Below are 27,306 nucleotides of genomic sequence, written 5' to 3' on the forward strand. Positions count from 1 at the left end.
TCAAACAAATACTGAAGATGGTGATATCCAACTATACCACTAAAATGGCTGACATTGGCAAATTTGATATTTTGTATGTGATTTTAGTCTTTCTAAGCTATATAGTCCAAATTGTTACTTGAGACAAATAAACTTACCAAAATTATTCAATAAGTAACATTTCTGCAGAATGTAGGTAAAGCATGCCACAGAGTTCAGAAAAAAACTTTCCTACATATTCTGTCTGGGCCTGTTTAAGAATAATCTTGACTGTTAAATACACTAATGATGCACACAAACCTTTTCAAAACAGATTTTGTGTATATTTAGAATTTTCCTCAGCCATTATCAAGATCAACAGAAAACTAAATCTATAAAAATAATTTTGGGTTTCAACATAAACACAAATCCATACTTATGTTCTTTCTCTCACCTTGTAGACACTCTTCTGTATAAATGGAGTTTGTCTCATGATTTCAGAAAGAACTGCTTCTTCAAACATATCTCCATTTAGCTAAAATAATTAAATATGGTTTAGAGAAAATTTTCAAAAAATAATGATTTAACAGATGTTAAATGATGTTAAACACTACTTTATATGATATACAACTTTATATTTTTATAAGGACAATTTTTAAGTCCTGTTGTTATTACACAATACCTTCTAGCCTCTGAAACAGTTCTATTGGACAAAATTTGTTAATACTCCATTTGAAGTACTATAAACGAAATACTAATGATTGGTAAGTAGCTACTTTATAAAAATGTGATATATAAGATAAGATGAATGTGCATTAATCATCTTGTTATGAGTATCTTTTAAGTATATGAAACAAGAATATAATAATAATCTTTTCTGTAGAAAAATAAATCTTATAACTTAGGAACCATAATTTTAACCTTTGCTTTTAATCCTTTTGCCCCAAATACCATTTACTGAGCATAACAAAGTTTTAGTGTCTGATATTCAAAATTTTATTAAAACTACTTTTAGTTGACATTATACCAATTATCATAGTATTAAATTTTAGCTAACAATCTACATTTTAATAGTATAGACGTTTTATGTTCTTAATGTTATTAGGCAATATTTAAAACTCTTGGATTTTCTCTAGTGTAACTCATGACACATTTTCTCAAGGTATTTTCTTATCTCTATTTTATCAACCCCTACCTCACAAGAAACTACAAAATTAAACATAAAAGTGAATTGTACTTCATATGTATTACATATCATTATTTCTGGTTTAATTTTCATTCATTTTGTAAAACTGAAAACTTGCTAACAATTAAATGGGTGGTGTTAAGCAAAATTGTTACAGTTTTACTGATCTGCTCAATGCTACTTCAAGTTTAATGATTTAATAATCTCTACATAATTTTATATAAAAATCTTCTCTACACATTCATTTTTTTAAGTTCAAAAAACTAATAATCCATTCTTGTCAACATTAAAAGAACAAATAGCTTCTTCTTGTGTCCAATCAACAGGGCAAGAGGGAAAGTTACTATAACAATCTGTGTTTGAAATGTGACATTTTATGTTATTAAAGGTACAGTTTTAAAATTTAACACACCTGGTGGTATTCATTAACTATTTTTTATTGAAGTTAGGCTGCCACTTTAAATTAAATTAACAAATATATATGCATACATATATAAATATATATACATTATTAAAGGGAAAACATTCAACTACTTTGATCTAAGTATTTTCTTTTCAGAATATTTATACCTATTTTACTTTCATCTGTTTAGACGTACTCACAATTTCAAAAAGGTATCACATATTATAAAATTGTTTTTTTAATTTTGATCAGTAAAGAGCTTCTTACATATTTCTTTTTCAGTGGTACTCCATTGATTAAAACTTGAGGAGGAGAACCAATTCCTGTTCTTTCAATAAAATCCCAAGCAAGCTGTCATAACAATAATTAGAGAAATATTACAGAAACAAATTAATAATGAATTCTGCAGTTCTTCACAAAATAGTATGCAAAAAATATTAAATGTGTTTGAAATGCTTTTCTTGGAGTTCTGATGACATGTCAAATGAGTTACAATACAATATAAACTCTGCTTGCTTTACTAGTTTTGTCTCAAAAATTAAACAACGTAAGTCATACTAAATTTTTATTTACCTGAGTTAGTATATTTTTGTCATTTGTGACATGAAATAATGAAACAAAAACCCTCCATATTTTTATATCAATACAAAATAAGTAAATACTGAAATATGTTTCAGCCACTTCAAACATGTAAAATTAACTACAGTAAGAACTCAATAAAGGATATTTGCTATTGAAGTTGCACTTTAATATGTGATGAATAAAAGAAGACATGCAGAATGATGTTACTTTGTACAACTATCATTTCTTATTCATTTTTAGAAAAAATAACTATTTTCCTTTTTGAAAAAGTGCTTTTTCAAATCATGGAAATGGGTATGACATTTTACACTTACAAACAGACTTTATCTCTAGCTATTTCATAAAACTTTTACTATAGGATTTATGAAAACAAACTTATAGATTACTTTAGCAGTTTTTTATATCTTTATTGATAACTAATCTCATTAGTTGGTGATTAACTAAAACATTTTAATTAGTTTTTTAAATGTTAAAAATGCTCTTTAGACACATCAACTGCAAATAAAACTCATGCATCAGCAACAAAACTACTGAGACAAATTTTAGATGAATATTATATGATTTCAAGCATATAAGCTTTGACCTAGGCTTAGTGAAATTTTGAAAATGAAATAAAAAGTTTACTTCTCCACTGTTCTTAAACCATTTAGTTATCAAATAAAATACTGTGATTCTACTTTGCTGTATTAATTTTGAGCTTAATTTGGATGTTTGATTTGAACTATTTTTATATTATAGAACAAGACATCTCCACCAAAATACCTTTCTTCCAGTATCATAGTCAGAATCTATTCCAAAAACTATGTCCATATCTTCAGATGGATATCGTGACTTGAACAAACCTGTTACATCTTCCACAGTTATATCTTTGTCTCCGATGGCAACATAAACCTACAAAATAATTTACGCAATATCATAAGATATGATGGTTACAAGTAATATCAGAACCAATTTATTTAAGAATTATACTCATTTTAATACCAACAAGGAAAAACAATTGAAGGTATAATAATAATAATATTCATCATAATACTGCAGTTACGATTCTGATTGTCCTGTAAAACCAGAAGATTGCAGCTGAAATATTTAGTATATTTCAGTATATACTATCCCAGTCTAGAGCAAGGATTGTATAAATAGGTGACATAATGAAGTATAAGCTGATGATTTATCTTTAACAGCAAATATTTGACTATTACATGCATGACAATTATGTCTATGGCACTCATTCTATTATAATGCTCCCAGTTGGATTTGCATTTCTCTCTCCCTTTAATTTATTGATGAATTTTAACTGAAAACAAACTTAAGCTAAAAATGTGTTAATTATTTTTGAAGTGTTCATGCTGAAGATGAAATTAGAAAATTTCTGAAATGTCTATGGAAAATTTTATAATTTTGGATTAACAATTTCATTAACACTCCTACGAAAAAACGTTTCTAGTCCTGATTTCTCCAAGCCCGTTCCCCTGGCTATGGTTTCGCTAGATAGTAGATAGGGACAGTGGGAATCTCATTAATCCATTCCTTAATGGATTTAAATAGCAATTTCATTTAAATACAAAATTATTAGCCTAATATTAATAACCTTTCAAGTTGCTCTGGGGCCTATTAGGCCCCACTTTTCGTAGGAGTGTTAAAACAACAGTGAAATGGAATGTGCTTGTTTGCAAACCAAATTACATCATTCAAAACATATCATTGTTTAGTGTTCCCAAGTAAATATATTTACCACTTTCCAGTGATAATTGTTTGAGAAAATGAGATAAACATAATGGTTGAGACAGTTTGTTCCAATAAAAATGGGTGATGTCGAAGCAGTGAAGTTAGACTTTTAAGGACTTTTTATGACCTACACATAAAAACCATTGATTTTCCATAATTTCCAGTACTGAGAAACATGCTTACAATCTTCCACAACTTTCTTGAACTATGCAAACCTTAATAACTAATGAAAGTATCCTGAAGATATTTTGCTAAAATTTCAAAATAAGTATGAAAAGATGAGCAGATTTGGTTTTTGAAATATGTTAAAAAACTTGCAAGTCTATACAACATTAATGCAATAATTATTTTCAATGTAGTATAATACCAAACACCTAAAACTTTTTAACAATCATGCATAAATTATCCAATCACACATTCACAATAATCCTTCAAAAGATAATCTTACTGAAGTGTTATGAAACATTACTGGATTTTAAAATTAAATATTAAACATTCAATTCTTCTTAATTACATAAATGTGCACTTTACATATAAAACTTTCCAATTCATTACTGTTAAACTTAAAGAATTAACATTTGTACAGCACATACACAGTTATACTTAAAATAATTTTAACTCTTTCAGTACAGGCTTTGTTTTTTGGGACTGACTTGTAACCATTTTGTGCTTATTACAGTTTTCATTCTATTATTTTTAAATTAGTAACCATACGTTCATCAAATTTTACAGATTACTAGTAACCATTATGAGGCCTTTATACAGAAAATATCAGGTTTTTATTAAGTCTTAAGATTCGTTAATCACTATTTTTCTTGTGCCTTTTTAAAAAATTTTTGCACAGTATTTTTCTTTTGCCTCATTTTTTCTTCAAAGTGGCCTCTCTAACATGTAAAGTAATTTTCATTTTGCATGTGAAAGATGTGAAATTAAATTTCTTTTATGTTTTATATATACATCCAAATAACCAAAATATCACAAATTATACCATTGATACCACAAAATTCTATTGTAATTTATCAAATTTAATACTAAACTACATTTGTATCAAAAAAACACAAAATCACACAGAGACTAAAAATTCTGTTTACCAGCTTGAAGGTTTGTCTTGAAAAAAAGGAAAAATGTCTGAGAAAATCACTGAGAGAACATTCTGAAATTCCAATTGGTTATTGTCAACTCATATGTAGAAGTATATATAAGAGACCATTTCCAACAAATGGAAAGAGGCGAATGGGGCCACTCTGTTTGATTCACTCAGTGATTGCTCAGCAAATAGAAAAGATAAAAGATTTTTATTTTATGTTCTATCTTGTCAATATTGGTGATTTAAGTTCCTAACTTATACAAAACTATCTATACACTTTGTTTTGATGTCACAAATATATGATTTTAATCAGTGCTGCATTCAACATATGTCAAACACACAAACACACAGAAATCAATGTTTAGGTGTTTTGTTTAATATTTTTTTAAATTAAGAAATTAAATAATGTATAAAATGAAAATTTGAATTATAATCTACAGTTTGATACCAAACTTAAGGATGTAAACTTGTAAAATAGTAGTTCATTAAAATTTTGAATGCAAGTCAATAAACATGATGTCATGGCTTTTGACCCGTGATTTGTCTGGAAAGGGTTCAAAACTATCCGTGAAAGAAAAATATTTGTTTCAAAATTTTATGCAAAGTTACATAAGGACTATATGCTCATGGCTATCCCTAATTTTAAATTGAGACTAGATGGAGAAAAGCTTACTCAACAGCAACCAACATCAACTTTTGGGCTACTCTTCATCTGATTAAACAGAAGAATCCAAAAGCCACTCTTATGGCAAACCAATGGCTCCAAATCATAACTCCTTGAATTCAGGTTAATGATAGAAAATAAAAATAAAGATTTTTATGTTAACTATTGTAAACATGTTGACTGCAGTAAATAAATTAAATTTAAGCAAAGATAAGATTCGATAACAATACAACACCTTGAATAACAAACATTTTATCACACACAAAAATAAAACAAAGGTCAGGTAAAAACAAAAGTATTTATAAAGTTCACAGTATAATAATGAATCATACAATTAACTAAAAGGGAAAATAAATTTATAAAATCAAACTAAGAAAATGAAGGTAAAATAACATACATCAGTGATAAAAGACAGTCCTTCATATGCTGTTTTGTCCTGGGCAATGAAATTGTATGAATTCAATAATGCTACCCCAGGGTCACTGAAGCCATCAACTGATGCATTGGAATTCACAGCAAACACCAATCCTATCCTAAAAAATATATTAAGATATTTGTAGTAATATTAAAAACACAGGATAGACATACATTTGTGTATATAACAGAAGCATGTTATAAATATTTCAAGCTACATGTGTAGAACTTCCTGAAGATCTCAGTATTTTTTTAGATTAAATTACTTTTTTACCTGACGGGAGCCTTGTGCACATAAAATGATTCTGCGAGCCTGTAGATGTCTCTCACATCACTCTGTGAAGGATCAGCCACTATCACCTGAAAATGTAAGATGTTTTATGTTTATATTTTTAAAATTTTATCAAATACATGGTTTATTCTAGCCCACACACAGAAAAAGCATTCTAGTTAAAATTCCAGATGGTTTAAAGTTTTTACACATAATGACATATAACCTCTAATACAAATTTAATATAAGTTAAAGTTCAATTACATATAGTAAGTTGTATACGAGCATAAATGTTTAAAAATGATTGATCTTAAATGTTTTGGCCATAAAATTAATAACTTGCTAATTTTACTAATAATTCTTTAAAATATGGATACTCTTTGATATCTATTTGCATCACTGCTACATTTAGGTTTGTAATTGTTCTGGCAAACAACTTTACTTGTCAAAGTTTTTTTTTTTTGACAGAAACAATTTCAAAGATTCTGACACCTATAGAACTTTTAGTATCAGCAACTGCATGACTGCTGAAAAAGCAACGTTTTGAGAAAGTTTTCCCCAATGAATGTTAAACATTTAGTAGGTTGAATAATGAATGTAACTACAATGGAAACTAAAATTAAAAAAAAAATTACCAAATGATATATGTTCTTTCTAACATTTCGCAGCATTCCTGGGTATGATGGTCGAAGCAAATCGTGTATGCTACTAGGCCAATTCCTATACTGTTTGTCTGATTCTATATCATTCACATACTGTAACATGAAAAAAAACATGTTTTAAATCAATCGTAATATTAAAACCATAACAGTTTGTTTCATAAAAGTTTTCTCTGACCTGTTTTCATTTCAATATAAACTGTATATTTCAGATATAAGTGATAAATAAATTACCATACATTCAAGTATTCCTTCTGTCAGAACATGTTTTATAACTAGTTCACAGTGAAAATACTGTTTTGTTTTCATTACATAATTCAAATTGAAAAGCCAAAATAAACATTGAGAGAATATATAGATTAAAATCAATAGGTAATAAATGTTGTGCTTAACCATTTGTTTCACCAATTTCAATTGAAAATCACAGGATATTTGTAAATCTTAAAGTAAGAAATGTTCTTTCAATTTATTAATTGCAGACAGAATATGTTATAATACAGATTAAAAATTTTAAAGTTAAATGTGTGTTCAAATAACCAATAAAGACTGTTACATTTTGTATACAATTTATTTTAATCAATAACAGTTAACATTAAAAAAAATCTTTGATCAAAATAATTTCAAATGACTTTGGTTCAAGTAATTCTATGCAACCAATACAATGATCAATCATTTTTCCCAACTAACCATAACAGCAGAATCTCTGATGTCCACAGCATAATCCACTTTGTCTTCTGTCATGTCAAGCTTTAAAAGTTTTGAAACAGCTACTTCCTAAAATACACACAAATAATAAAAGATACAGTTCACTACATGTCTGGATCATTTGTAGAGTCAGAGATGTTCATTAGGCTAATATGAGTTAGGGTTAAATAATACCCTGGATTGATTAGGCACATTTGTTCAAAAAGTAAATTCTGAAACCTACTAAAAAACCTTTAACTAATAATAATTATTACCTTATACATTTCATGTTTACCAGAAGTCAAGCAGTTTTGCATAACAAACTGGGTAAAAACCTTTCTGAATGATCCACAATCCTTTACTATCATTAACTGTGAATAAGCATACCCAATGTTACACAAACTAGATATCTACTTTGAAGTGAGATACTGCACAGGTTTTATGGTCCACCATGTTTTTACAATATTTACGAACTATTAGAATAGCGTACAATTATAATTAATCTCAACTGGACCAGAGATTACCTTCCAGTATTGTGTACACACCTGTAAAATAAACTTTAAAATTAAAGTAAAACTAATAATTCTAACCATAACCACTTCAAATATAATTTATTACTCAAACTTTTGTTTTATTTAAATATTGATGTGTTGTCACTTTGTAACATTTTCCATAATTTGCAAAAAAGAATGAAAATAATTTAAATTTACATTATGCATAACTCTGGTGAATCTTGTCTGTAAACAATATACTTATAGATATTTTCTGCCAATCAGATAGTTTTCCTTCTATTTATCCAAGTTTACTAGTACAGTATTTTGTTCACAACCTTTTATGACCATACAGCTCATGGTCTAAAAAAAAAACCACTAGTGAAGAACAAACACATAGCATGCGTGTGTATAGTAACTAACATTTAATTCTTGAACATTATGGAATACACATTATATTTTCAGCAAGCTATACTGAACAACATAAAATATTACATACAAAAATATAAAAATTCCAATATTTTGTAAAGAGTTATTAAAATACAGAGTAGAAGGATAAAGTCAACTAAAAATACAAAACAAAAAAAGATCATGATAAGCAATTTATTCTTTTTTCAGTTTCAATTTCACCTGTAAAATAAATATTAGGGTGTCTTTTCTTGACATCTAATTTAGCAAGTTAGATAACCAGTTTACAACAGCTTTTTATCATAAGAAAACACACAGGCTTACCTAGCTGTTTCAATAGTTTTATTCTAGACTCCTCAAAATGTAGCCTAAAATTCAGACTTCTCAACAGAGCAGATTACATCTACTCTGATTATCCCTCTACTTCTACCAAAAAAAAAAAAGAGCTTACAGAATATTTTTAAAAACAAAGGCTATCCTATCTCTTGCATTTTATTCAAGCCCTAACATGTTTGTTCATTTCTAACAAAATTGACCCCCCAAAGAAACCATATACTGTAGACAAATACCTATCATGACCAATCATCCCCTTTTTTACATAAAGTTTCATACTGAAGTCTTTTATCCATAGGTTCAACTTTGAATGATATTTAAATCATCTTTCAAAATTTAAAATCCATTTAGGTTTAAAACCTGTCACCTACCCCTATGCATTCTATCACACACACACACACACACGCGTGTATATATACATGTATGTAACCTCTATAATGCCACTTATATTTCATTACAGTTATTCATAAAATATAAACAGTTACTTTTAAAAACGTTTGATATTCATTGAGACGCTTTACAGATCTTGCAAATGAAATGTAAAAACTGAAAGATAATAAATAATTTTATACTGAACATAAAAAAATCACCTTGTGGGTTAACTATTAAGACTCCAAGTGCAAATAACTACATAATTTTTTATTTAGAAATAATAGTACATTTTTTTTTCTTTTCTAAAACTACAAACTTTTAGGAATGTTCCTCTCAGATTTGAAACAATTTCACCAACAAATTTTATTTTTTGAATAAAATATGAAGAGAGTTATGTTAGCTGTGAGTCAAATCCAAAGATAGGCCTGAGAGGATTACATTACACAAATTTCCTACACTTATGTCTGTTTTGAATAATTTTTATGATACTGTTACAACTATCACACTATCCTAGCCTTTCTTATTTTAATTGACTTTATTCCTTTATTTTAGTTACTCTATAAAAACACGTTGAAACTTTTGAAATTTTTATCTTTTTTTAATATCTTATCTTCCATATAACTTGCTGAAGATAAAACGTATATTCTGAAGTGTTCGAGAACTGTTTGTTAACATGCATGTATCAAATGTTTATTGTTGTTGTTGGCATTCTACTGCTCAACATTAAATTTTGATCCTTGCTGAATGAATATGTATCCACTCATGAAACTTTGCTCTAGAAAAACGACAGGAAAAGTTCAAATACCACTGGACAAAGTAGATTATAAACTATTTACATCATTTGAATGAATAAAGAGGTTTGAGAAGTAACAGTAATTTCTAATTTAATGGTAAAGTAATTAGGCTTAACTTGTGTAGAAAACAACAGAATTTAATAGGATATTAAGAGAATCTAAAAATGAACCACAAATATTGGTTCCTTTACAGCTTCTTTACATTCCATACATTCTTTGAGTCTTTGAAAATTTTCTTCTGGGACTAAAACGTCAGGAATGGCCAGTTGGAGAGTACAGTTGGTGAAGGCAAAATATTTCAGTAACTCAAATGACTCGGATCTTTATTTACTGAATATCACAGTTAACTTTGTCATATTCAAACAACATATGCAAGTAAAATAACTTATCACTTATGGAAAATAAATACTTAATAGATTTAAACTTATCTAAACCCACAATATTGTTACTAACATGATCAATGGAGCTGTGATAGGTCAGGCTGTAAAACAGTGATACATATCTTAAGTTAGTTTTCTCCGTTTTTTATGATTTACAGCTATAACTAGTAATATGTTAATGGTCGCCAATCAAGATAAAAGTAATATACATAAAACTGAACTCTTAAAACAACAAAAAAATGAAATTCTAAAGCAAAAAGGAGTATTTTTCATTTTTTTTCAAAACATTCTGTACAAGTTTGAAAATTTCAAAATGCAAAATAATAGAAAAGTAGATAAAACTGGGTGATTCTTAAAAGTAAAACCATGCACTATTCATAAGTTTTATTAAGTTGCATGTAATTTGAAAAATTATTCATCCTGCAAAAAAGGGAAAAAAGAAATTAGTGTATGTCAATTAATGAACAAAAGACAGCTTTCCAGCAAAAATAAAAATCTCAAGCACAGAATTTAACACGTACAGGTATACCAATGTTATGTAGACCCTCTAGAAGTTTGGTTTCCTGCTTCAGTACTTGCACGAGTGAGAAAACATCCGTGATTTCCATGTCAAAGTACATGCCATTGATAAAAAGAGCCACATCAGAAGGTGCCAAATTATGATGCTGCATAAACATCTGGAAATACATAAAAATAATAAAAAGCACACAACAATTAATATACATTTTCACTATTAAATTTTTTTGTAAGCCAAAAAAAACACTTTTCACAAAAAATGTCTGATTAATACTGAAGAACATAAAAAGCATGACATAAATGAGATTTTTTATGTATTACATTCACTGAATAGTTTTCCTGTCACACCATACTGGAAATCATTGCAAGATTTTAGCTATAATTCCTAAAGTTTTAATCTGATAACAAATACTTCAAAAGTCTAAAAATGTATACAACAGGTACACTTTTTGATTGTAAAAATTTTAAAACTGAAATTCATAAAACAAATACTCTAATAAAATGAAACTTTTCTGCTGCCACTCAAAATAATGCACATGCCTCCATACCAGATACAATAAAATGCTTATTAAAAAGTGATGGAAAACAAGTATACCTTACTTTAAGAATTTCATTTTATTTATAACATTAATTGATGAAAAACAGCAAATACATTAAAACTATTTTCACTGCAACTTAAGTAAAAAATTGTATGACAATTATATTTTAAATTTAGTATTTAATACAATGTTAAGAACCACAATCTGTAATAATCTTCCTTTCAAATGGTTTCTAATATAATTTGTCAAATCTTTATGATACATAAAAACAGTATTTTCAATATAACTATCTGTTAAAACATTAAAGACTGAACAAACCTGCTGGTTTTTATCAATTTCTTTTTTTATCTCAGGCTTAACACTTATGTGGACAAGGGAACGAGCTTGGGTTGGAAAGTTTTGGGCAATATCTTGCATCACTTTTAAACTTTCCTCCACAGGTGAACTGATGATCTTCTGGGCAGCTTGTAAACTAAGTTCTGTTCATACAGAAAAGGTTAAATCTTACATCTATAATGAGACTAAAGTCTAAACAAAATGTTTTTCATAGAATAATACACAAGCGTCACTCACTCAAAAGTTTGGCACGTTATTACGATTTCTCTAATTATCTTTTCCTTTAACAGTTTTCTGTTGAAAAATGCCTTTTTGGTTTCAGTTACTTTGAATTATCTATCACTTTACTGGTTTGGATTTCTTTGAAATTTAATAAAAAAAGCAATAAGCACCCTTACTTTTTTATCCTAAATTTTAATTTTTAAGAAAGGATCATCAAATTAACAAAAAGATCACAAAATATAACAATACTTTCTAAATTCTGAAGCTATACACTTTTATTCTCGATTTCATTTCATAAAAAGAAATTTTCAGGTTGCCAGAAATGTTCTAAAATGAGATGCACATAAGAAAATAATTGCATTTTTTCCACTTAATTCATACAAGTGTCCAATACTCTGATGCCAAGTCTATCTACTGCATACCTTGCAATTCCCAAACTTTCAGTGTTGCTACCTCTTTTGTGCTATCAAGTACAAAGTTTTTGAAGTTTTCAAGTTCAGTCTTTTTCTCAGGATACAGGTCACTGTGAATAACATTACAAATAAAGATGCATATACCATTATTATTCTCAATGTTAACATCCTATACTATATTATGGTACATTATTTAGTTACTCAAAATTTTTTTCTACATATAACAGCAGCAATTTTGAAAAATACATTTCTAATTATGTAATGATATAAGTAAATTGCTCAAGAGTAATATTTTAGAAGGATCATAACCTTTTAAAAAGACTTATTAATTGCAAAAAAAGCATTTGATAGAAAAGAAACTTATTGAATTTTCATAGCTTACAAGAACATAAAAATTGGTAGCAATTATTACTAAACATTATGCATTTAGATTTCAAAAACATTTATTACTGCAAAAAGTAAATTGTGATCAGTGATGTGATTTTTTTATATTTTTTTTCCATAAAAGACAGGAACTTTTGTATTCATATGTCCTATAATGAATTACAAAGCAACATAATTTCTGAACAAACAATGGTAAAGCTGTGATAAAACAAATTCATTTGAAAAATTTCTAGTTGTAATGTGGGTATTCTACATGAAAGATGGGCATCATTACTTGTTCTTCTGTATGAAACCAACTAGTGTTACTAATTTATTACAGCTTTTCTACATTGAAGACCAGTGTCACTGCTGGTGCATCTGCGTGAAATATGTTAGTGTTACTAGTTGTATTATTACAAATTTTATGATTTTGCACAATGAAAGGCTAGTATTGCAATATGATCATCTATTTGAAAACTTCCAATGTTACTACTTTTATTGCAGCTTTTCTAAGAGAAAGATCAGTATCAGTACTTGTACATATATGTGAAACCTGCTCGTGTTACTTATTTTATTCAAGTTTTTCTATATGAAAGACAAGTATCACTACTTTTACATCTGTGTAAAATCTGCTAGTATTACTAATTTTATTATGACTTTTCTATGTGAAAGACTGGTGTTACTATTTATATACCTGTGTGAAACCTGTTAGTGTTATGAGCAAGTTATGTCCTTGAATGCAAAGTTTACCTTAATTTGTGAAGACTGTGAGTACAAGATATTTCAAGTTAAGAGGCACTTAAATGAAAGACAATTAAACAGTGACATTAAAAGTTTATTTATAGTGGTACCACAGGTACCACCTAGTAATTTTAATACATTTTACAATTGGCATATAAAAATGGAAGACAGGCACAACAATAAATATAATGCTGCATAAGTACAAAACTTATCATATGAAAGTAATGGATGAGGAGAATATGTCAAAGAATTATGACCATCTTCTACACAAATAACTCATATACCTTCAACTTGCAGTTAGTACAAGTGTTTCTTTGAGACTGTCAACTGATAAGTAACAATAGAAATTTATAAACTTTCTGAATATGCATTTAACTTACCGACACAGCCTCGGCCAATCAGACCAAACTTGTAACAACTTGTACTTGTTACAATTTACATACTAGTAACTTCTCATATATTAAGTGTATCTTCATAAAATTGGGTAGATTTTTAGTAAAAATTACAAAGCTTTTGCACATGAAAAGTCAAACTTTTTAATAAAGTATATTTTATTAACATTTGTTCGTGAAATTGTCAATTATTTTTAACTAGTGCAAAAGCAAAGTGATTTTCATTCTGAGATTAAAAATACTTTTTTTTGTCTCAAGACTCATATTTTACTTACATAACCTATGGAACCTCCTAATTACGAGGTTTCAAAGTACGTAACCTGAGAGTTAACTGTTAAACATATCCTATAAGTTTTCTGTGTTTATTTTACTTTCAACATCTAAAGTTAAACCCACTATAAATAAAGCTGACATCACAGACTGTCTCAGCATATGTTTTGGCCCATCACTGCACATAGCACCTGTGATACAACACCCTCAACAGCAAGAATGCAATGGGAAACAGAAATATGTGATTCATACATGCCCTCCCTCCATGAACACAGTATTGGACTAAGTGGCTTATGTTTCCTACAACACTTACAAAAGAAACATCCAAGGGTAATAAAATTACAATTAGAATGTGTGAAAACATTAATAATATGGTTCAAAGTTGAGCTTGTCCAATAAACATTGTAGGTTCTGAGCATCACTGATCCATTTACATAGCAGGTGTTTCTGTACTAATGCTTATCTATTTGATGTCTGCTGAATTTCACAACATTATGCATGGTGTTATTTAGATACATACTTATAAAATTTACTACCTCCTTGTGTTAAAGTTGTCAAGTTTTGAATGTGGTTTTAGATTTACCTCAATTTAGACAATCAGAATAACACATGCAGTAAGGATAACTATGTATTGGCCTACAAAAGTATACTATTTTGGCTACCATACATTACATATGTACATATACTTATTACCATTTACTCATAAATGTTTAAATTTTAGTTATATTTCTTAAAACATAGAAAATAAGAAATATATTGAAAAACAGTGATTTTGTGTACACACCCATGTTATGAAATTATGCACTCGAGCATATGTACTATCCTAAGCCCTGTTTAAATTGTGATTGGGGTATGTAGAAATAATTTTTTTTAGGCTTCAAACATTAACTTTTGAAAAATAAAAAAATATCAAATAAAATTACTAGTATACTCAAAATCCCTGTAATTTAATAGAGTTTATAAATGAAGTATATGTGGGCTGAAAAATACCATTCCTATTCAGAGAAACAACTTATTGATCACACACCTACAGGTTCAGCAAAATTTTGTCACACATTTTCAAGTCACTCAAAAACAACTGTCAAAATTATGTACAGGGGAGAATTCTCTTTCTATTGGTTATAAACTTGAGCTTATAATTGGCCTGCTTAAAAGCAGGTGGTATATGAGAACTTTCAAATGATTGGTTTGAAGGGTGGAGCCACTCTAGTAGATTTGCTAAATATATTGATGTCTTGGCAAATCATAGAGATGGGAGGTTCTTATTTTATAGTTAACTTGTCTGTATCTCAAAATTCAAGTTTCTAATCCATTAGATACTTGTACATGTTGTATGATTGGTGTAATGAAACAGAAACTGAGCAATAAGACAACGGACATGTTATGTGACACAGAAAAACTGATAAACATTTTTTCTTTACATTTCCTTTTAAATTAGGTAATTAAAACATATATAATTTTAAGATTTAAATTATAAACTATGTTTTGATACCAATCTCATTGACCTAAGTAGCAAAAATGTTATTTAATAAATACTTTGAAAATAACACTCCAAACACCATGACAGAGGTGAAAGTGTTAATGATGTTCTCAACATTTCATGTTGACTAAACTGATATATTGAAAAGCAAGTTCAAACTTAAATTACTAAAATAAGTAATTCTAAAGTTAACATTTTCTTACTCTGAAAATGTATTTCTGCTAAGTACTTACCTTGCTCACCAAAAGCTATCTCGAATCTAGACTGCTCTCTAAGCATTGCCTTTTTTTTTTAAGTAACAGCACAGCAGTCTTTTATACCCCATCAGTTCTGCACCATTTCAGAATGTGACTACTCTCCACACTAGTGCAGCTAGCTCTCTCTGCCATTTCAGAACATGCTTCACTTTTGAGAACTGTCAGGTATAAACCAGAAACACTGGTATATTAGTTTGGAGAAAGGGAGGGAAAGTGGATGAGAAGAGGTAAGTTTCTGTCAAAAATACATTTTCATTGTAAACAAAGGTTAATTTCCAAAACAGTGTCACACCTTCACTCACCTGAATCTAGAGTCTCATACTGCAAAGGTAGAGAGGCTGGTGAATACACATAACATCTAATCAAGTGAAAAGTGATCTCACTGAGAGAGTTGATGCACACGAATATAAAAAGAAATCACACACCTGAGGGGTATTAGCACTACTTTTGGAACAGGTACACTCTTCACTCAGTAATTAACAAAAAGAGAGATGGAACTGAACTGGCAGGCACCGATGCATTCAGGAAAGAACAGCATCATATCAGTGGAAAAGCACTTTATAACCCTGACTTGAAACAGCAAGGCATCATGGTGGAAGTGACATTGAGCCTGTATAAGTATGTAAATAAAACTGCAGACAAGTGTGATCTTCTAGGTGAAACATCCTGTGGAAATTCCTCGTATAAGATATTGTAACCAATAAGTACAATTCTTCTAAGTTAAAAAATATCCAAGAGAAGAGATTTTAGTCAAGTATAGTCCACTTGGACAAACATTTCTAAGGTAAGCATCTTGAAATACATTGGATTATGTTGTATACAGTCCAATCAGGCAGAAAACATCAAATGGAAGTGACCTGCATAATAAATTTTTGATCAAAAAGTTCAGTCTGCCAGGTCAAAAACATCTTGGAAAGTACCTTCATTGCTGAATAATACTGTACAATTCACTGTTTGGTGCTGTAATAATTATGACAACTATAATCCTCTTCTTGCCTAGTTGGACATGTGGCTAGAAAGTATTATTTTGTTTTTCAAAACCCACTCAGGAGGAAACATCTAAGATCCACCATTTCAGTGACTGGCAAACAAGCGTGTGTTCCATTAAAAAAAGAGAAAAAGAAAAAAGGAGGGTTACACACTGGGGAGTCTAGAGGAGCACTACACCAAAAACATTACAATGAGCAGCTGCAATTCTTTATTTCCAAAAGCATATAGATCCCGACTGTACAAATCATTGATTAGTTGGAATAGCCAAAAATCACCACCTGTTTTACTCACGAGATCCATGACTAATGGTCCTTCATAAATGAAACAAGTAATTATTAGTGAAAATATACATATATATATATATATATATGTATATATATATATATATGATTCACACACTACTGGACAACTACTGCCAGTGATCTTATGGAATTATTCATAACTAGTGTAAATATAATATGAAATATACTTGACCAGGCAACACCCACCACTAGGTAGGATCATGAACCAAGATAGGTATCAACTAAAATGATAAAGTAATATACCAATTTGCTCTACATAAAGGTAAACATACATGCATAGAATCACCACAGGAGTAAGGGGATACCTGTCCAAGGAAGACATGACCATGTTGTGCAGTTATGTGTAACGACATATCAGTTGTACACACCCCAGCCTGAATGATCTCTTCCAAAATCAGGAGATAGTAAGCAGCTAAAAATACAATTAGGTGACAAATTGGGTGCAAAGACACACTGTGCTGATGGTGGCTTCCCATGGACAAATCAGAATACACTAGTCATACAAGTTGATGAAGCCAACCAGCAGTGCAATAGGGAACAGATTATAGATCACTCAGGGAATTTTTGGAATAAATACTTAGATGGAAACAATAACATGAAAAGAGGCAATATGAGCTCCATGATATCTCAGATAAAAAACTGGACAAAGAAGTCTATCCAGAACTGAATGGGAGTACAGGCAGGAAATGAAAAGTATAGAAATAGAAGAAAAAAACCAAACCACCTTCCTGGGCAACAACAGATCTTTGGGGAATGAAGGCCTGATCAGGATAGAGTATGACATAAACACTGGAACACTAATTGCAAACAAGGAAAGAGAGGAAGAGGAATTAAGCAAAAGGTGGTAACAAGGAACATGTAGCAATGGGTTGAAATGGAGAATTGGACAGGACATGAAAGACAAAACTGAGATACAACATGGCAAAACAAAGGGTTATGGATGATGGAAGTTGAAAGGAACAGAAAAGGAAGGAAATAACAGGAGGAGAAAGGTTTCTGGAAACAGGAGAACCAGGTGTTCAACAGAGCAGCCTTATAACTAAAAATAGTTGACATGGACAAACCCTGAGCAAACAAACACAACTCGGCAAAGAACTGTGAAAGATGAAGTACTAAAAGACAGGAAGGGCAGAAACCACGGCAAATGAACCAAGGTTTGAAGACAGACCACTGCCGACTAAAACAGGAAAGGAAAGATGCTAAAAAAGAGGTGAGTCCCTGAACTAAAACAAAGGACCAGACATAAGCCATACATAAAGATGGAGTTTGGTGATGTCAAAGATGAACTATATCCAACTGTAGTTGTCAAAGAAGAGACTGGAAAAGATGTAAGGGCAGGAGATGACAATCCAGTGAGGGCCAGAACAGAGGGAACCACATCCAAGCAGAATGCAAGAAGGAATGGTTTGAATAAGGGAAAAGATTCTGGAGAGAAGTCTGATCTAAATGTAGGCATATAGGTAAAAACTCCTTCAATCCTAAATGAATGCAACTACTCACACAACTGAAGGGTGTGGAATCAGAGACTAAAATAAAGGAATTGTGGCATTTCAACGTGAGTAGCAAACACATCCACATGTGATGTTTACAGTTTATAATACAAAAACCAAAATAATCTTAGAAGAATGGACCCACTAGATTCATAATACCAGAATATGATGTGCCGAGATCACCACATAATGGGCACAGGCCCTGTGAAGAAGATTCAGAGACAGAAAATACAGAGATCTGGATTTGGTTTCCCCCCTTGTCTGGTGTTATAATCGATGACAGTGGAATAGTTATAATAAACCACAACCATCCATTCATCAGGAGTGGGAAGAAATGATACAGAGCCAAACAAACTGCCAAAAGTTCCAGGATATTGAAAGTGGAGAGTAGCCTCCTCAACAGATTATAGACCGGAAATCTCTTAGTATTTGAGGAGAGTTCCCTAACCCATCAAGGAAGCATTCATAAGCAGATGAAACTCCAGAAAAGGTGGAGGAAGGGGAGCCCGCACCACCAATTCCTCGTTGAGCTAACAATCTAGGTTAGCCCTGATCCCAGGGGCATAGATAATGAGATGGTCTAAGGGATTGTTGTAAAAGTTCTACTGAAGGAAACATGTGTAAACTCAGTCCAAAAAAATGAGAGCTTCCAAGGAAGCCATATCCTCAAAAAGGAAAGAACAGTCATGCAGTGAGAATAGAAGAGGGTAGAACCATTGAAATTGCCCATTTCATTTTCCTGAGCCAAACTGGAGAAGGTTTGACTCAACAAAGATGAGAGTTGAAGAAAACACTCCAGTGGAATAAAAAATTGTATAGAATTAAAAATGGCTGTCTCCAACTGAATTAGAAAACCCTACCTGATTAGCTTCTCACAGAAATATACAAGTGTGATTGATCAATGGGTATGAGAAGGGGTAATAGGAGCCAGTCATTCATGAAAAGAGGAGTCTGAAGACCCAATGAGCAAAAATGAGGGATAAAAGAGCATATCACTCAATGAAACACAGATTTGATAAAGTACTGAACAGCAGCACAAAGAACCAGAAAAAACAAGTTTCATAGACAAACCAAAGAAATCTATGTGGCACTGAAGCAAATGGAATGCAAAAACAGGTATCCATCATAATGATCTGGTCATCCAGAGTCCCAGGAAAAAGCCCCTGAAGTGAGAGGTAGGTCTTAATAGAGAAGCTAGGTGGTTCCAAATAAGAGTTCAATCAGAACAGGTCTCCAATCTTATCTTTCAAGAAACAACAATTAAACAGGAATAAAACTAACTGATTGGTTAAACTTAAGACCCAAACTCCCTGTGAACTAAAGCCTGTACTTCCACAACAGACATAACTGACTCCAAGACTTAAGGACTTGTGTCAGTACCATTCTTTAAATTTTGTGGGAATTTATTATCTGTCATATGTTAAATCTCAGATTCATATGAGCAAATTAGAATTTGGAAAGCAGAAATATTTCAAAAACAAAACAAGTAAAAACAACAGAAATCAAAAAGGAAAAATTGAAACTTGGTGTTCAAAATTGATATAAATTTGTGATCAAGTACAATCAACATTTTTAGTAATACAGAGAATGAGTTAAAACACGTCTACGCACTAGACTGCCAATTGAAAATGTAAGGAATGTTCTGGAATGGTAGAGGGAGCTAGCTGTACTGGTGTGAATGGTGCAGTATCATTGGTGAAAGGTAGTTACATGATCAGCATACTCTGAAACGGCATGAAACTGATAAGGTATAAAAGACTGGTGTGCAGTTATAAAAATAAAATAAATTCTTAGAGGGTAAGACAGAAACAAGATTGGTATGGGTGATAAGAAGTAATAATGTTTCAGAAATACTTTACTACTGACATTTGTACATAATGCAACACTTATTTTTGCAATTTTAAAAATCAGAAAAAATCCAATTTTCATTTTTACACAGCACTGAGTTTTATTTTGAAACAATGCATTTATCTTTTCTTTTGCCCATCCTAAGTTAATGAGAAAGTATCATCTTTTAAAAATATAATGATTCATGTCTTGTTTCTCATGTAATTTCTTTACTTTATTAGTAATTACTACAGTCTTCTAATACTAATATTTTATAGTATCACAATGTGATCCAAATAATTATTAATGAAGCTCATCTCTGAAAACAACCTGAGCTAAAAGCCAAATCCAATCAGATAGAAATAATTAAATTACACCTATGTCACTGTAAAGTTAATAAAACATTCTGAGCAGGAATTGCAATAACTTGAGATATTAACTACATGGAGGAGTATTGTGGGGTGAAAAAAGATTCTAATGAAAAGTTTACAGTACTTAATAATATCTGACAGAACTAGAAGCTTTCTTACACTTTCTCAAGGCTGTTCCTTTTATTCCTGAGCATACTTTCATGAATTATATTTGTTTGAAAGCTACAAAAATCTTGGATGACAACACTTCAAGTAAGCTTATTTACATTCATCAGTATGGTAAGCAAAAATAAAATGTTTCAGTGTCACAACACCTTATTAACTACCTATTAAGTTTATATATTCAAATATCATAATTAATATAAGAACTTAATGTTTGGGTGAAAATAGATCCCATTTATTGGATATAAGTTGATTTCAAACAAGAATATTGTTAGCAAAAATCATTATAACTAGCCTAAGATGAAAAATAGGGCACTGATAAATCTTTGTTTTTCACCATGTTGTTTTTTTACTTATAGCTTAAGTAGTGACTATTTCAATCAGACATTTCTTAATGCAAGATCAATAAAGTTGACACTAATGGGATATATAATATAAAACTTCTAATTAAGAACAAACAAATTTAAGTTCTAAGATGATAAATGAAAGGAAATATTTTTAATGTTTCAAAAGAGTCCCAATAAAATTTTGGAAATTTCACAACCCCCAAAAATATACAATTAATTAAAATATATGATTACTTTTCAGCATATACTATTTAAAATATTTGTAGCAAGTTTCAGTATGAGAAGGAAAGAAAAAAGATGAGTGACACTATTTTATTTTAGAAGTGAATAAAATCTTATTTTTTCTATTTGAATTAATATACAACATTAAAGTATTATGAAACATTCTGCTACTTACTGAAGTTTTGTAAAAATAAAACCTTCAACTTCATCTGGTTTGTCTTGTTCTTCTTCATTTTCATCTATTTGTTTCTCATCTGCAAATATGTCATTTCAGAAAGAGTAATTAAACATACAATACAAACTCTGCATATTTGTATTTAGCAGCCTATAACTGAGACCACTGGTATTTAATATTTCTTAATACTTGTCACTATTTCAACACAACCTTGCCATTTCCTTATACAAAAAGTACCTGTTGTAACTATCTTACAATAAACTCATTTTTTTGAATAATGAGTTTCTTACAAGATAATTAGAAGAGGTGCTTTTTTAAATATTTCTGACTGACCAATTACAGCAACTTTTAAACCATGGGTCACAACACTGTAAGGGAAGGAGGATAACATGCAACTAATATCCTTGTTATTAAACAAATTTGAGGTGAAAATAAAATTAAGAGTGGGCTACTTGTAAATGTAAAGTGCAATATATTTCTTAATTTAATATCACCTAAAAGCTAAGCTGTTTTATGAAGAAAATCAATTATTTTTAAATGCAATAGTATTCATATCTATAAAAACAGACACATTTTATTGGTTAACTAACAAGTTCTATCAGAAAGATTGGCAGACTTTCTAGTGTTACAATGACAGCAAGTTTGTTATACGAATGTTAATATAATACAGGCAAAAAAATTAACTTATTTTTGTGATGGATTAATTTATTAATTTATTTATTTAATGGTAAGAAAGGTTGAGAGAGAACTTGTGTAGAGAAGCAGATGGATAGAAGTATAACAAATGAAGCAGAAAAAAATGAAAATGCTGCTTTTCATATATGGTATCTGAATGTTTGTTTTGGTTCAGTAGAGGAACTAAAGCTTCAATATCTTCCATGTAATGGAGTTTGGGTCAATGATGGCCTAAAATCCAATAAACTTAAGAAACAAACAAAATATGGCACAGGAAAAATTAACATACTGTCTCACTGCAGATTGCAAAGATCAAAAAAAAATGTTGCTAACCAGCTTATCTGCCTTTCACTATCACAATTCCACAGTAAGCCATGTGCTGGTTGAGAACCAACCCAAGTTTAAAACCAAAATTCCACACTAACACCTGACATAGTGGTAAAAAATATTGTAAAAAACAATTAGAACAAACAAAAGAAAAACATATTTCTTTTATGTTTTTTGCTGTGTTTCTATCTATAATGCGTGTACTGTGCTTGCTGTACAAGTCAACTCGCACAGTATCACCGTACCATATGTACTAATTTATATTGTTATAGTGATGAGCTGCTTCAATCTCAATATTTTTCTGAACAAGGCTTAGGGCAAAAAGTTTGAAAATCATCAATTTAGATTTTAACCAATAAAAGTGTAATACCTCAACCTAAATTAAAATGCAGAGCCTTGCAAATTTTATAAATAATCATATTCCAAACACTCTTGCTGAGATTATCACCTTTACCATTTAACCTGAGATTAGCAACATTTTTTTCCTGGTCCTGGCAGTGAAACAGTATGTCAATCATTTTTCCAATGCTATATTTAAATTGTGTTTATGAAGTTATTAAATTTTAGGCCATCATTGACCAAAACTTTATTATTTTTTACATTTACAGATAAATCAGTAATTGAAAATAAAAAGTTTTCCATTAGTAAATCTGAATATTATATTTTATCAAGTCATAAAAAAACAACTTGTGTACAAATTAAACTACTATTTTTGTCTAACTGTTTCAATTAAGAAAGAAAAGCCAAACAAATTCTTCATTTTAGACAATAATTAACTGTTATCAACATTACAAAGTATTTTTATGTACTTCAAAAATGATCTTTAATTTGTTTGTTTCCAATAATGAAAGATTAGTGTACAATTTTTTTACTTTGTTCTCACACCAGAACAAAAAATTAAAGATGAACAGAGAAAAAAGCACAGCTACTATAACAATACCTGAACAGAATTTTGTCTAATATTATTTTGAACTAGAGGATGGTGTATAATTGTATGGTTATGTCTTATTTTGATACTTTTCTGATGTAAATTACTTTAGTCTAACACAAGTGTATCATAAATACTCTTAAAACTCTAACAGTTGTAAAACTATTATATTTTTGACTTGGAAAATAAAATATCCTCATTTAGATATATTCATGTAAATTTCTTCAGCAATCAGGAACCATTCTTGTGACCAGGATGTAAATAGTTTCAAACTTGCATTATTCCTTATCTCAGATTTAAGTTACATGAAGTAAATGGCATGTGCACTTTGTATGGATGGAGGGAGGGGGTCACAATCAGAAAACAAAGCACTTTTGTTATCAGTAATGGATTGTTAATAATAATAATAATACAAAGAATAAGTAAGGTGCTTTTTACTTTTCATATTATTGATCTCCCATTGTTATTCTAATTAACTTATTACCTTTCAATACAGACATATTATGAGTTAAAAGTGAAGGAGTGGAACAACAATTTATATAAGACAGTGTGACTAGAAGTTAAGTTAATATCACGTTGAATGCGTATAAAGAGAATTTTTTTCAGTTTAATACTTATCTAATACATTAAGTTTTAAATGGAAACATCAACAGTAACATGTTTATGATTTGAAATTGTATTTGGTCTTTTTCATTGTAATCATAGTTCACTTTCTATTGATATTACTATTTTATACAAACACAGTTTATAAATACTATTAAATTAAAAACTTTAGTTGATTATAGCCTATACCAACTTCCTTACCAATTGTTTTCATTACAAACCTTTTCTTTCTTACACGAACTACACTTGTGTTTTCCAAGACACACAAAAGCATAATATTAAAAAAGAATTACTCTGATAACTTACTTCAATCAATTATTGGTAATTAAGATTCACTAAATCTTTTAAGTACATACACAGTTCAAAGTAAGAACTTGTTAAAATTCATACCTTTAACTTGAGTGTCATCCTGAGCTTTGTACTCTGTACTCTTTATTGCCAGCTCTACTCCATAACCAGAAAGCTTTACTTTTTTGTTTGAACGTCTCTTTTTTATATTAAAAATAATAAATACAATAAATTATGATTCTGTAGATCATTTTCATAAGAAAACTTTTCATTTGTTTTTTGTTTTTACAATTCATTCCTGATAAGCAAGAATATTTCAAAATACTTGATTTTCTTTAAATTTTTGTACATTCTTCACATAATGCTAGTATCACAAATGTCTTCTCACAGGTAAACTAGTGAATTATGTCAAAGTAAACACACTAAGAATAATAATAAAAAATGTATTTAAAAATTGAAATAAAAGTTCTTATTCAACTTCAATAAACTAAATTGCAAATAATCTGAAATAATACTAATAACTAGATACATTTAGTTTCTTGTTTTAACATGCAGTTGATAAGCTACAGATGGACATTTAGACTTTTGGTGTTCAAGTTAGAATTAAATAACAAACAAACACTAATAAAGTATTTTTGTACCAAAAAAACTTGCCTCTAAATAATGTTTGACCAAGCAAATGTTGAGATAAGGGGTTAGCCAGACTCTGTTCCTATTACACAAAATATTAGATGCACTCACATTTTCTCAGGTACCACATTCAGCTACTTTATGGATAGCAACTGAGCATCATTGAGCCTTCCTTTGTCGTTTTATTGACAAAATTTGTGAGAACTACAAAATATATGGCCTTATACAGCTGAGAAACCAGATATAGGTTTCATTCTATCATAGTCCGGAAACTAGTGCAAATTTGGCTACACTGGTGGGTAATTATATATATATACACATTACTGCAAGTTCAAATTTCTATTGAAAATAAAATACATAGAGCACCAGAAAGCTTTGTTTACAAACCAACTCACCAAACACATTTGCTTAACTTGCATACTATGCATTAATTTTAAAAATCACGTTATGTTACCAGACAAGCAAAAAATATAATACTTTTGTTTTAGTATGCAGAGTCTGTGTATTACATATGAAAAACTTTGTTCACTGTGGCTTACTTTTAAAAAAAACAACTAATCACTCACCCTAATATAGTGACGTAACACATAATCAACTTCTTTTTTTTCAGCTTTGGACTTCAGATACTGATGAAGCTCTATAAAGGATGGAGTGCCTATTTCACTATATAAAATTACTGTAACAGGAGCTGATGTGGAACCTGGGTAATGGTGATCAACTTGATAAGTATCAGCATGAGATCTAGAAAAACATAAAATAGTCCTGGGTAACTTACTTTGTCAAGTATCAATTTATGTTTGAAAAGAAAATATACTAAGCTTATTCCATCTAAAACTACTTTTTAAAGACATTACTATGAAAAATCAGTGACCTATATTTGATTGTCATTCTAATGGAAGACAAGTTGTATTTAATTCTGACTTATTAGCTTTCTAAGCAACTGATTATGCACATCAAACTCAAATTTGTCATTCACCTCACATTCACCAATTCTTAAGGCTATGAAAAGCATATACAGAGATTTAAAACTTATGGAAGTAAATATATATTTTCCTTTCAATTAGATGGTTCTAAAAACCACAAACAAATAATAGAGAAGCATTTTTCCCAAATGTAAGAGCAGAGTATGCTAACCAAGTTTCTAAAATCCTGTTAAAAGCTTGCCTGGTGGTTAGAGTGGTGTATGATCATTCTTTACAAAAAGAAGTATTCATACAATAAGATTTTTAAATACCATAGGATCAAAGAACCTAACATTTTAAAGAGGAAAACTTAAAAGTTTTTTATGTATGTGAGAAAATGTGCTTGAGATGGCATTTAGCATAATAAACAAGTGAATACAGATGGTGATAAAGAAAGTGAGCATTTCTAAGTGAAAGAGGATATATCAGGAAAGTGATTCCTATTAGACAAACAAAGAGCTCAAATTCCACAGAAAGAAAATGGGTAAAGGAGAATGAATCCCATGGTGTAAATGACTAGGACAAGATGGACTGCACTTGGTAAGTCATCTATATCCTAAACCTCCTTGCTGGGTACTGACATCTGTGTGAGGGTAGGATGAGGATCATACCATTTTCACGTTAAGCCTGAAATAAGGGGTGGGAAGAAGAGGGTCAGATAACAAGAACTGAACCCACACTTGGCTCCAACAGGAACAAATGAATCACCAGATGAAAAAGAGTGGATTGTCATTGGACCAAAACTACCCTCAACCCCAAAGACTTCAGGATCGTATCAAACGCAAAATTTTGCAAAAATGGGGCCATCCAAAAGCCCCATGTATATAATGAGTCAGGAGATGGGCCCTTGACAATATGGCAAAACAACTCAAAAGGTCCAAACAATAAAGAAACCATGTTTGCACAGCCAAAGCCAAACATAACAAGTGGGGCAACATGGAAGTAAGGAGGGAGAAGATGCCGAGAAAAACCCTTAGGGCTCTTTTGAAGAGTCTCAGGCAGGAATTGGATCAAGGGGAGGTACTTTAAAGAGTAGTCAGAGTAAGACAGAATACTGGGCCTTGGTA

At 30.2% G+C, this 27,306-nt stretch overlaps 1 protein-coding gene across 9 annotated transcripts in view; it reads right to left on the reverse strand.

Moving 5' to 3' along the window:
* Positions 1-27,306, reverse strand: part of Uggt (UDP-glucose-glycoprotein glucosyltransferase) — a 93,601-nt gene that overhangs the window by 55,766 nt on the left and 10,529 nt on the right. For all 9 annotated transcript variants that reach the window (XM_076468025.1, XM_076468021.1, XM_076468026.1 and 6 more), the window contains exons 6-18: positions 25,844-26,018; positions 24,750-24,846; positions 21,827-21,905; positions 12,447-12,547; positions 11,785-11,945; positions 10,933-11,088; positions 7,637-7,723; positions 6,926-7,045; positions 6,294-6,379; positions 6,003-6,138; positions 2,892-3,020; positions 1,815-1,898; positions 413-493 (exon numbers count right to left, since the gene is read on the reverse strand). In XM_076468025.1, the coding sequence (XP_076324140.1) occupies positions 413-493; positions 1,815-1,898; positions 2,892-3,020; positions 6,003-6,138; positions 6,294-6,379; positions 6,926-7,045; positions 7,637-7,723; positions 10,933-11,088; positions 11,785-11,945; positions 12,447-12,547; positions 21,827-21,905; positions 24,750-24,846; positions 25,844-26,018 (1,492 nt within the window). The remainder of the gene's footprint in view (positions 1-412; positions 494-1,814; positions 1,899-2,891; positions 3,021-6,002; positions 6,139-6,293; positions 6,380-6,925; positions 7,046-7,636; positions 7,724-10,932; positions 11,089-11,784; positions 11,946-12,446; positions 12,548-21,826; positions 21,906-24,749; positions 24,847-25,843; positions 26,019-27,306) is intronic.

This window comes from Tachypleus tridentatus, chromosome 11 (assembly GCF_004210375.1).
Source record: "Tachypleus tridentatus isolate NWPU-2018 chromosome 11, ASM421037v1, whole genome shotgun sequence".
Lineage (NCBI taxonomy): Eukaryota > Metazoa > Arthropoda > Merostomata > Xiphosura > Limulidae > Tachypleus > Tachypleus tridentatus.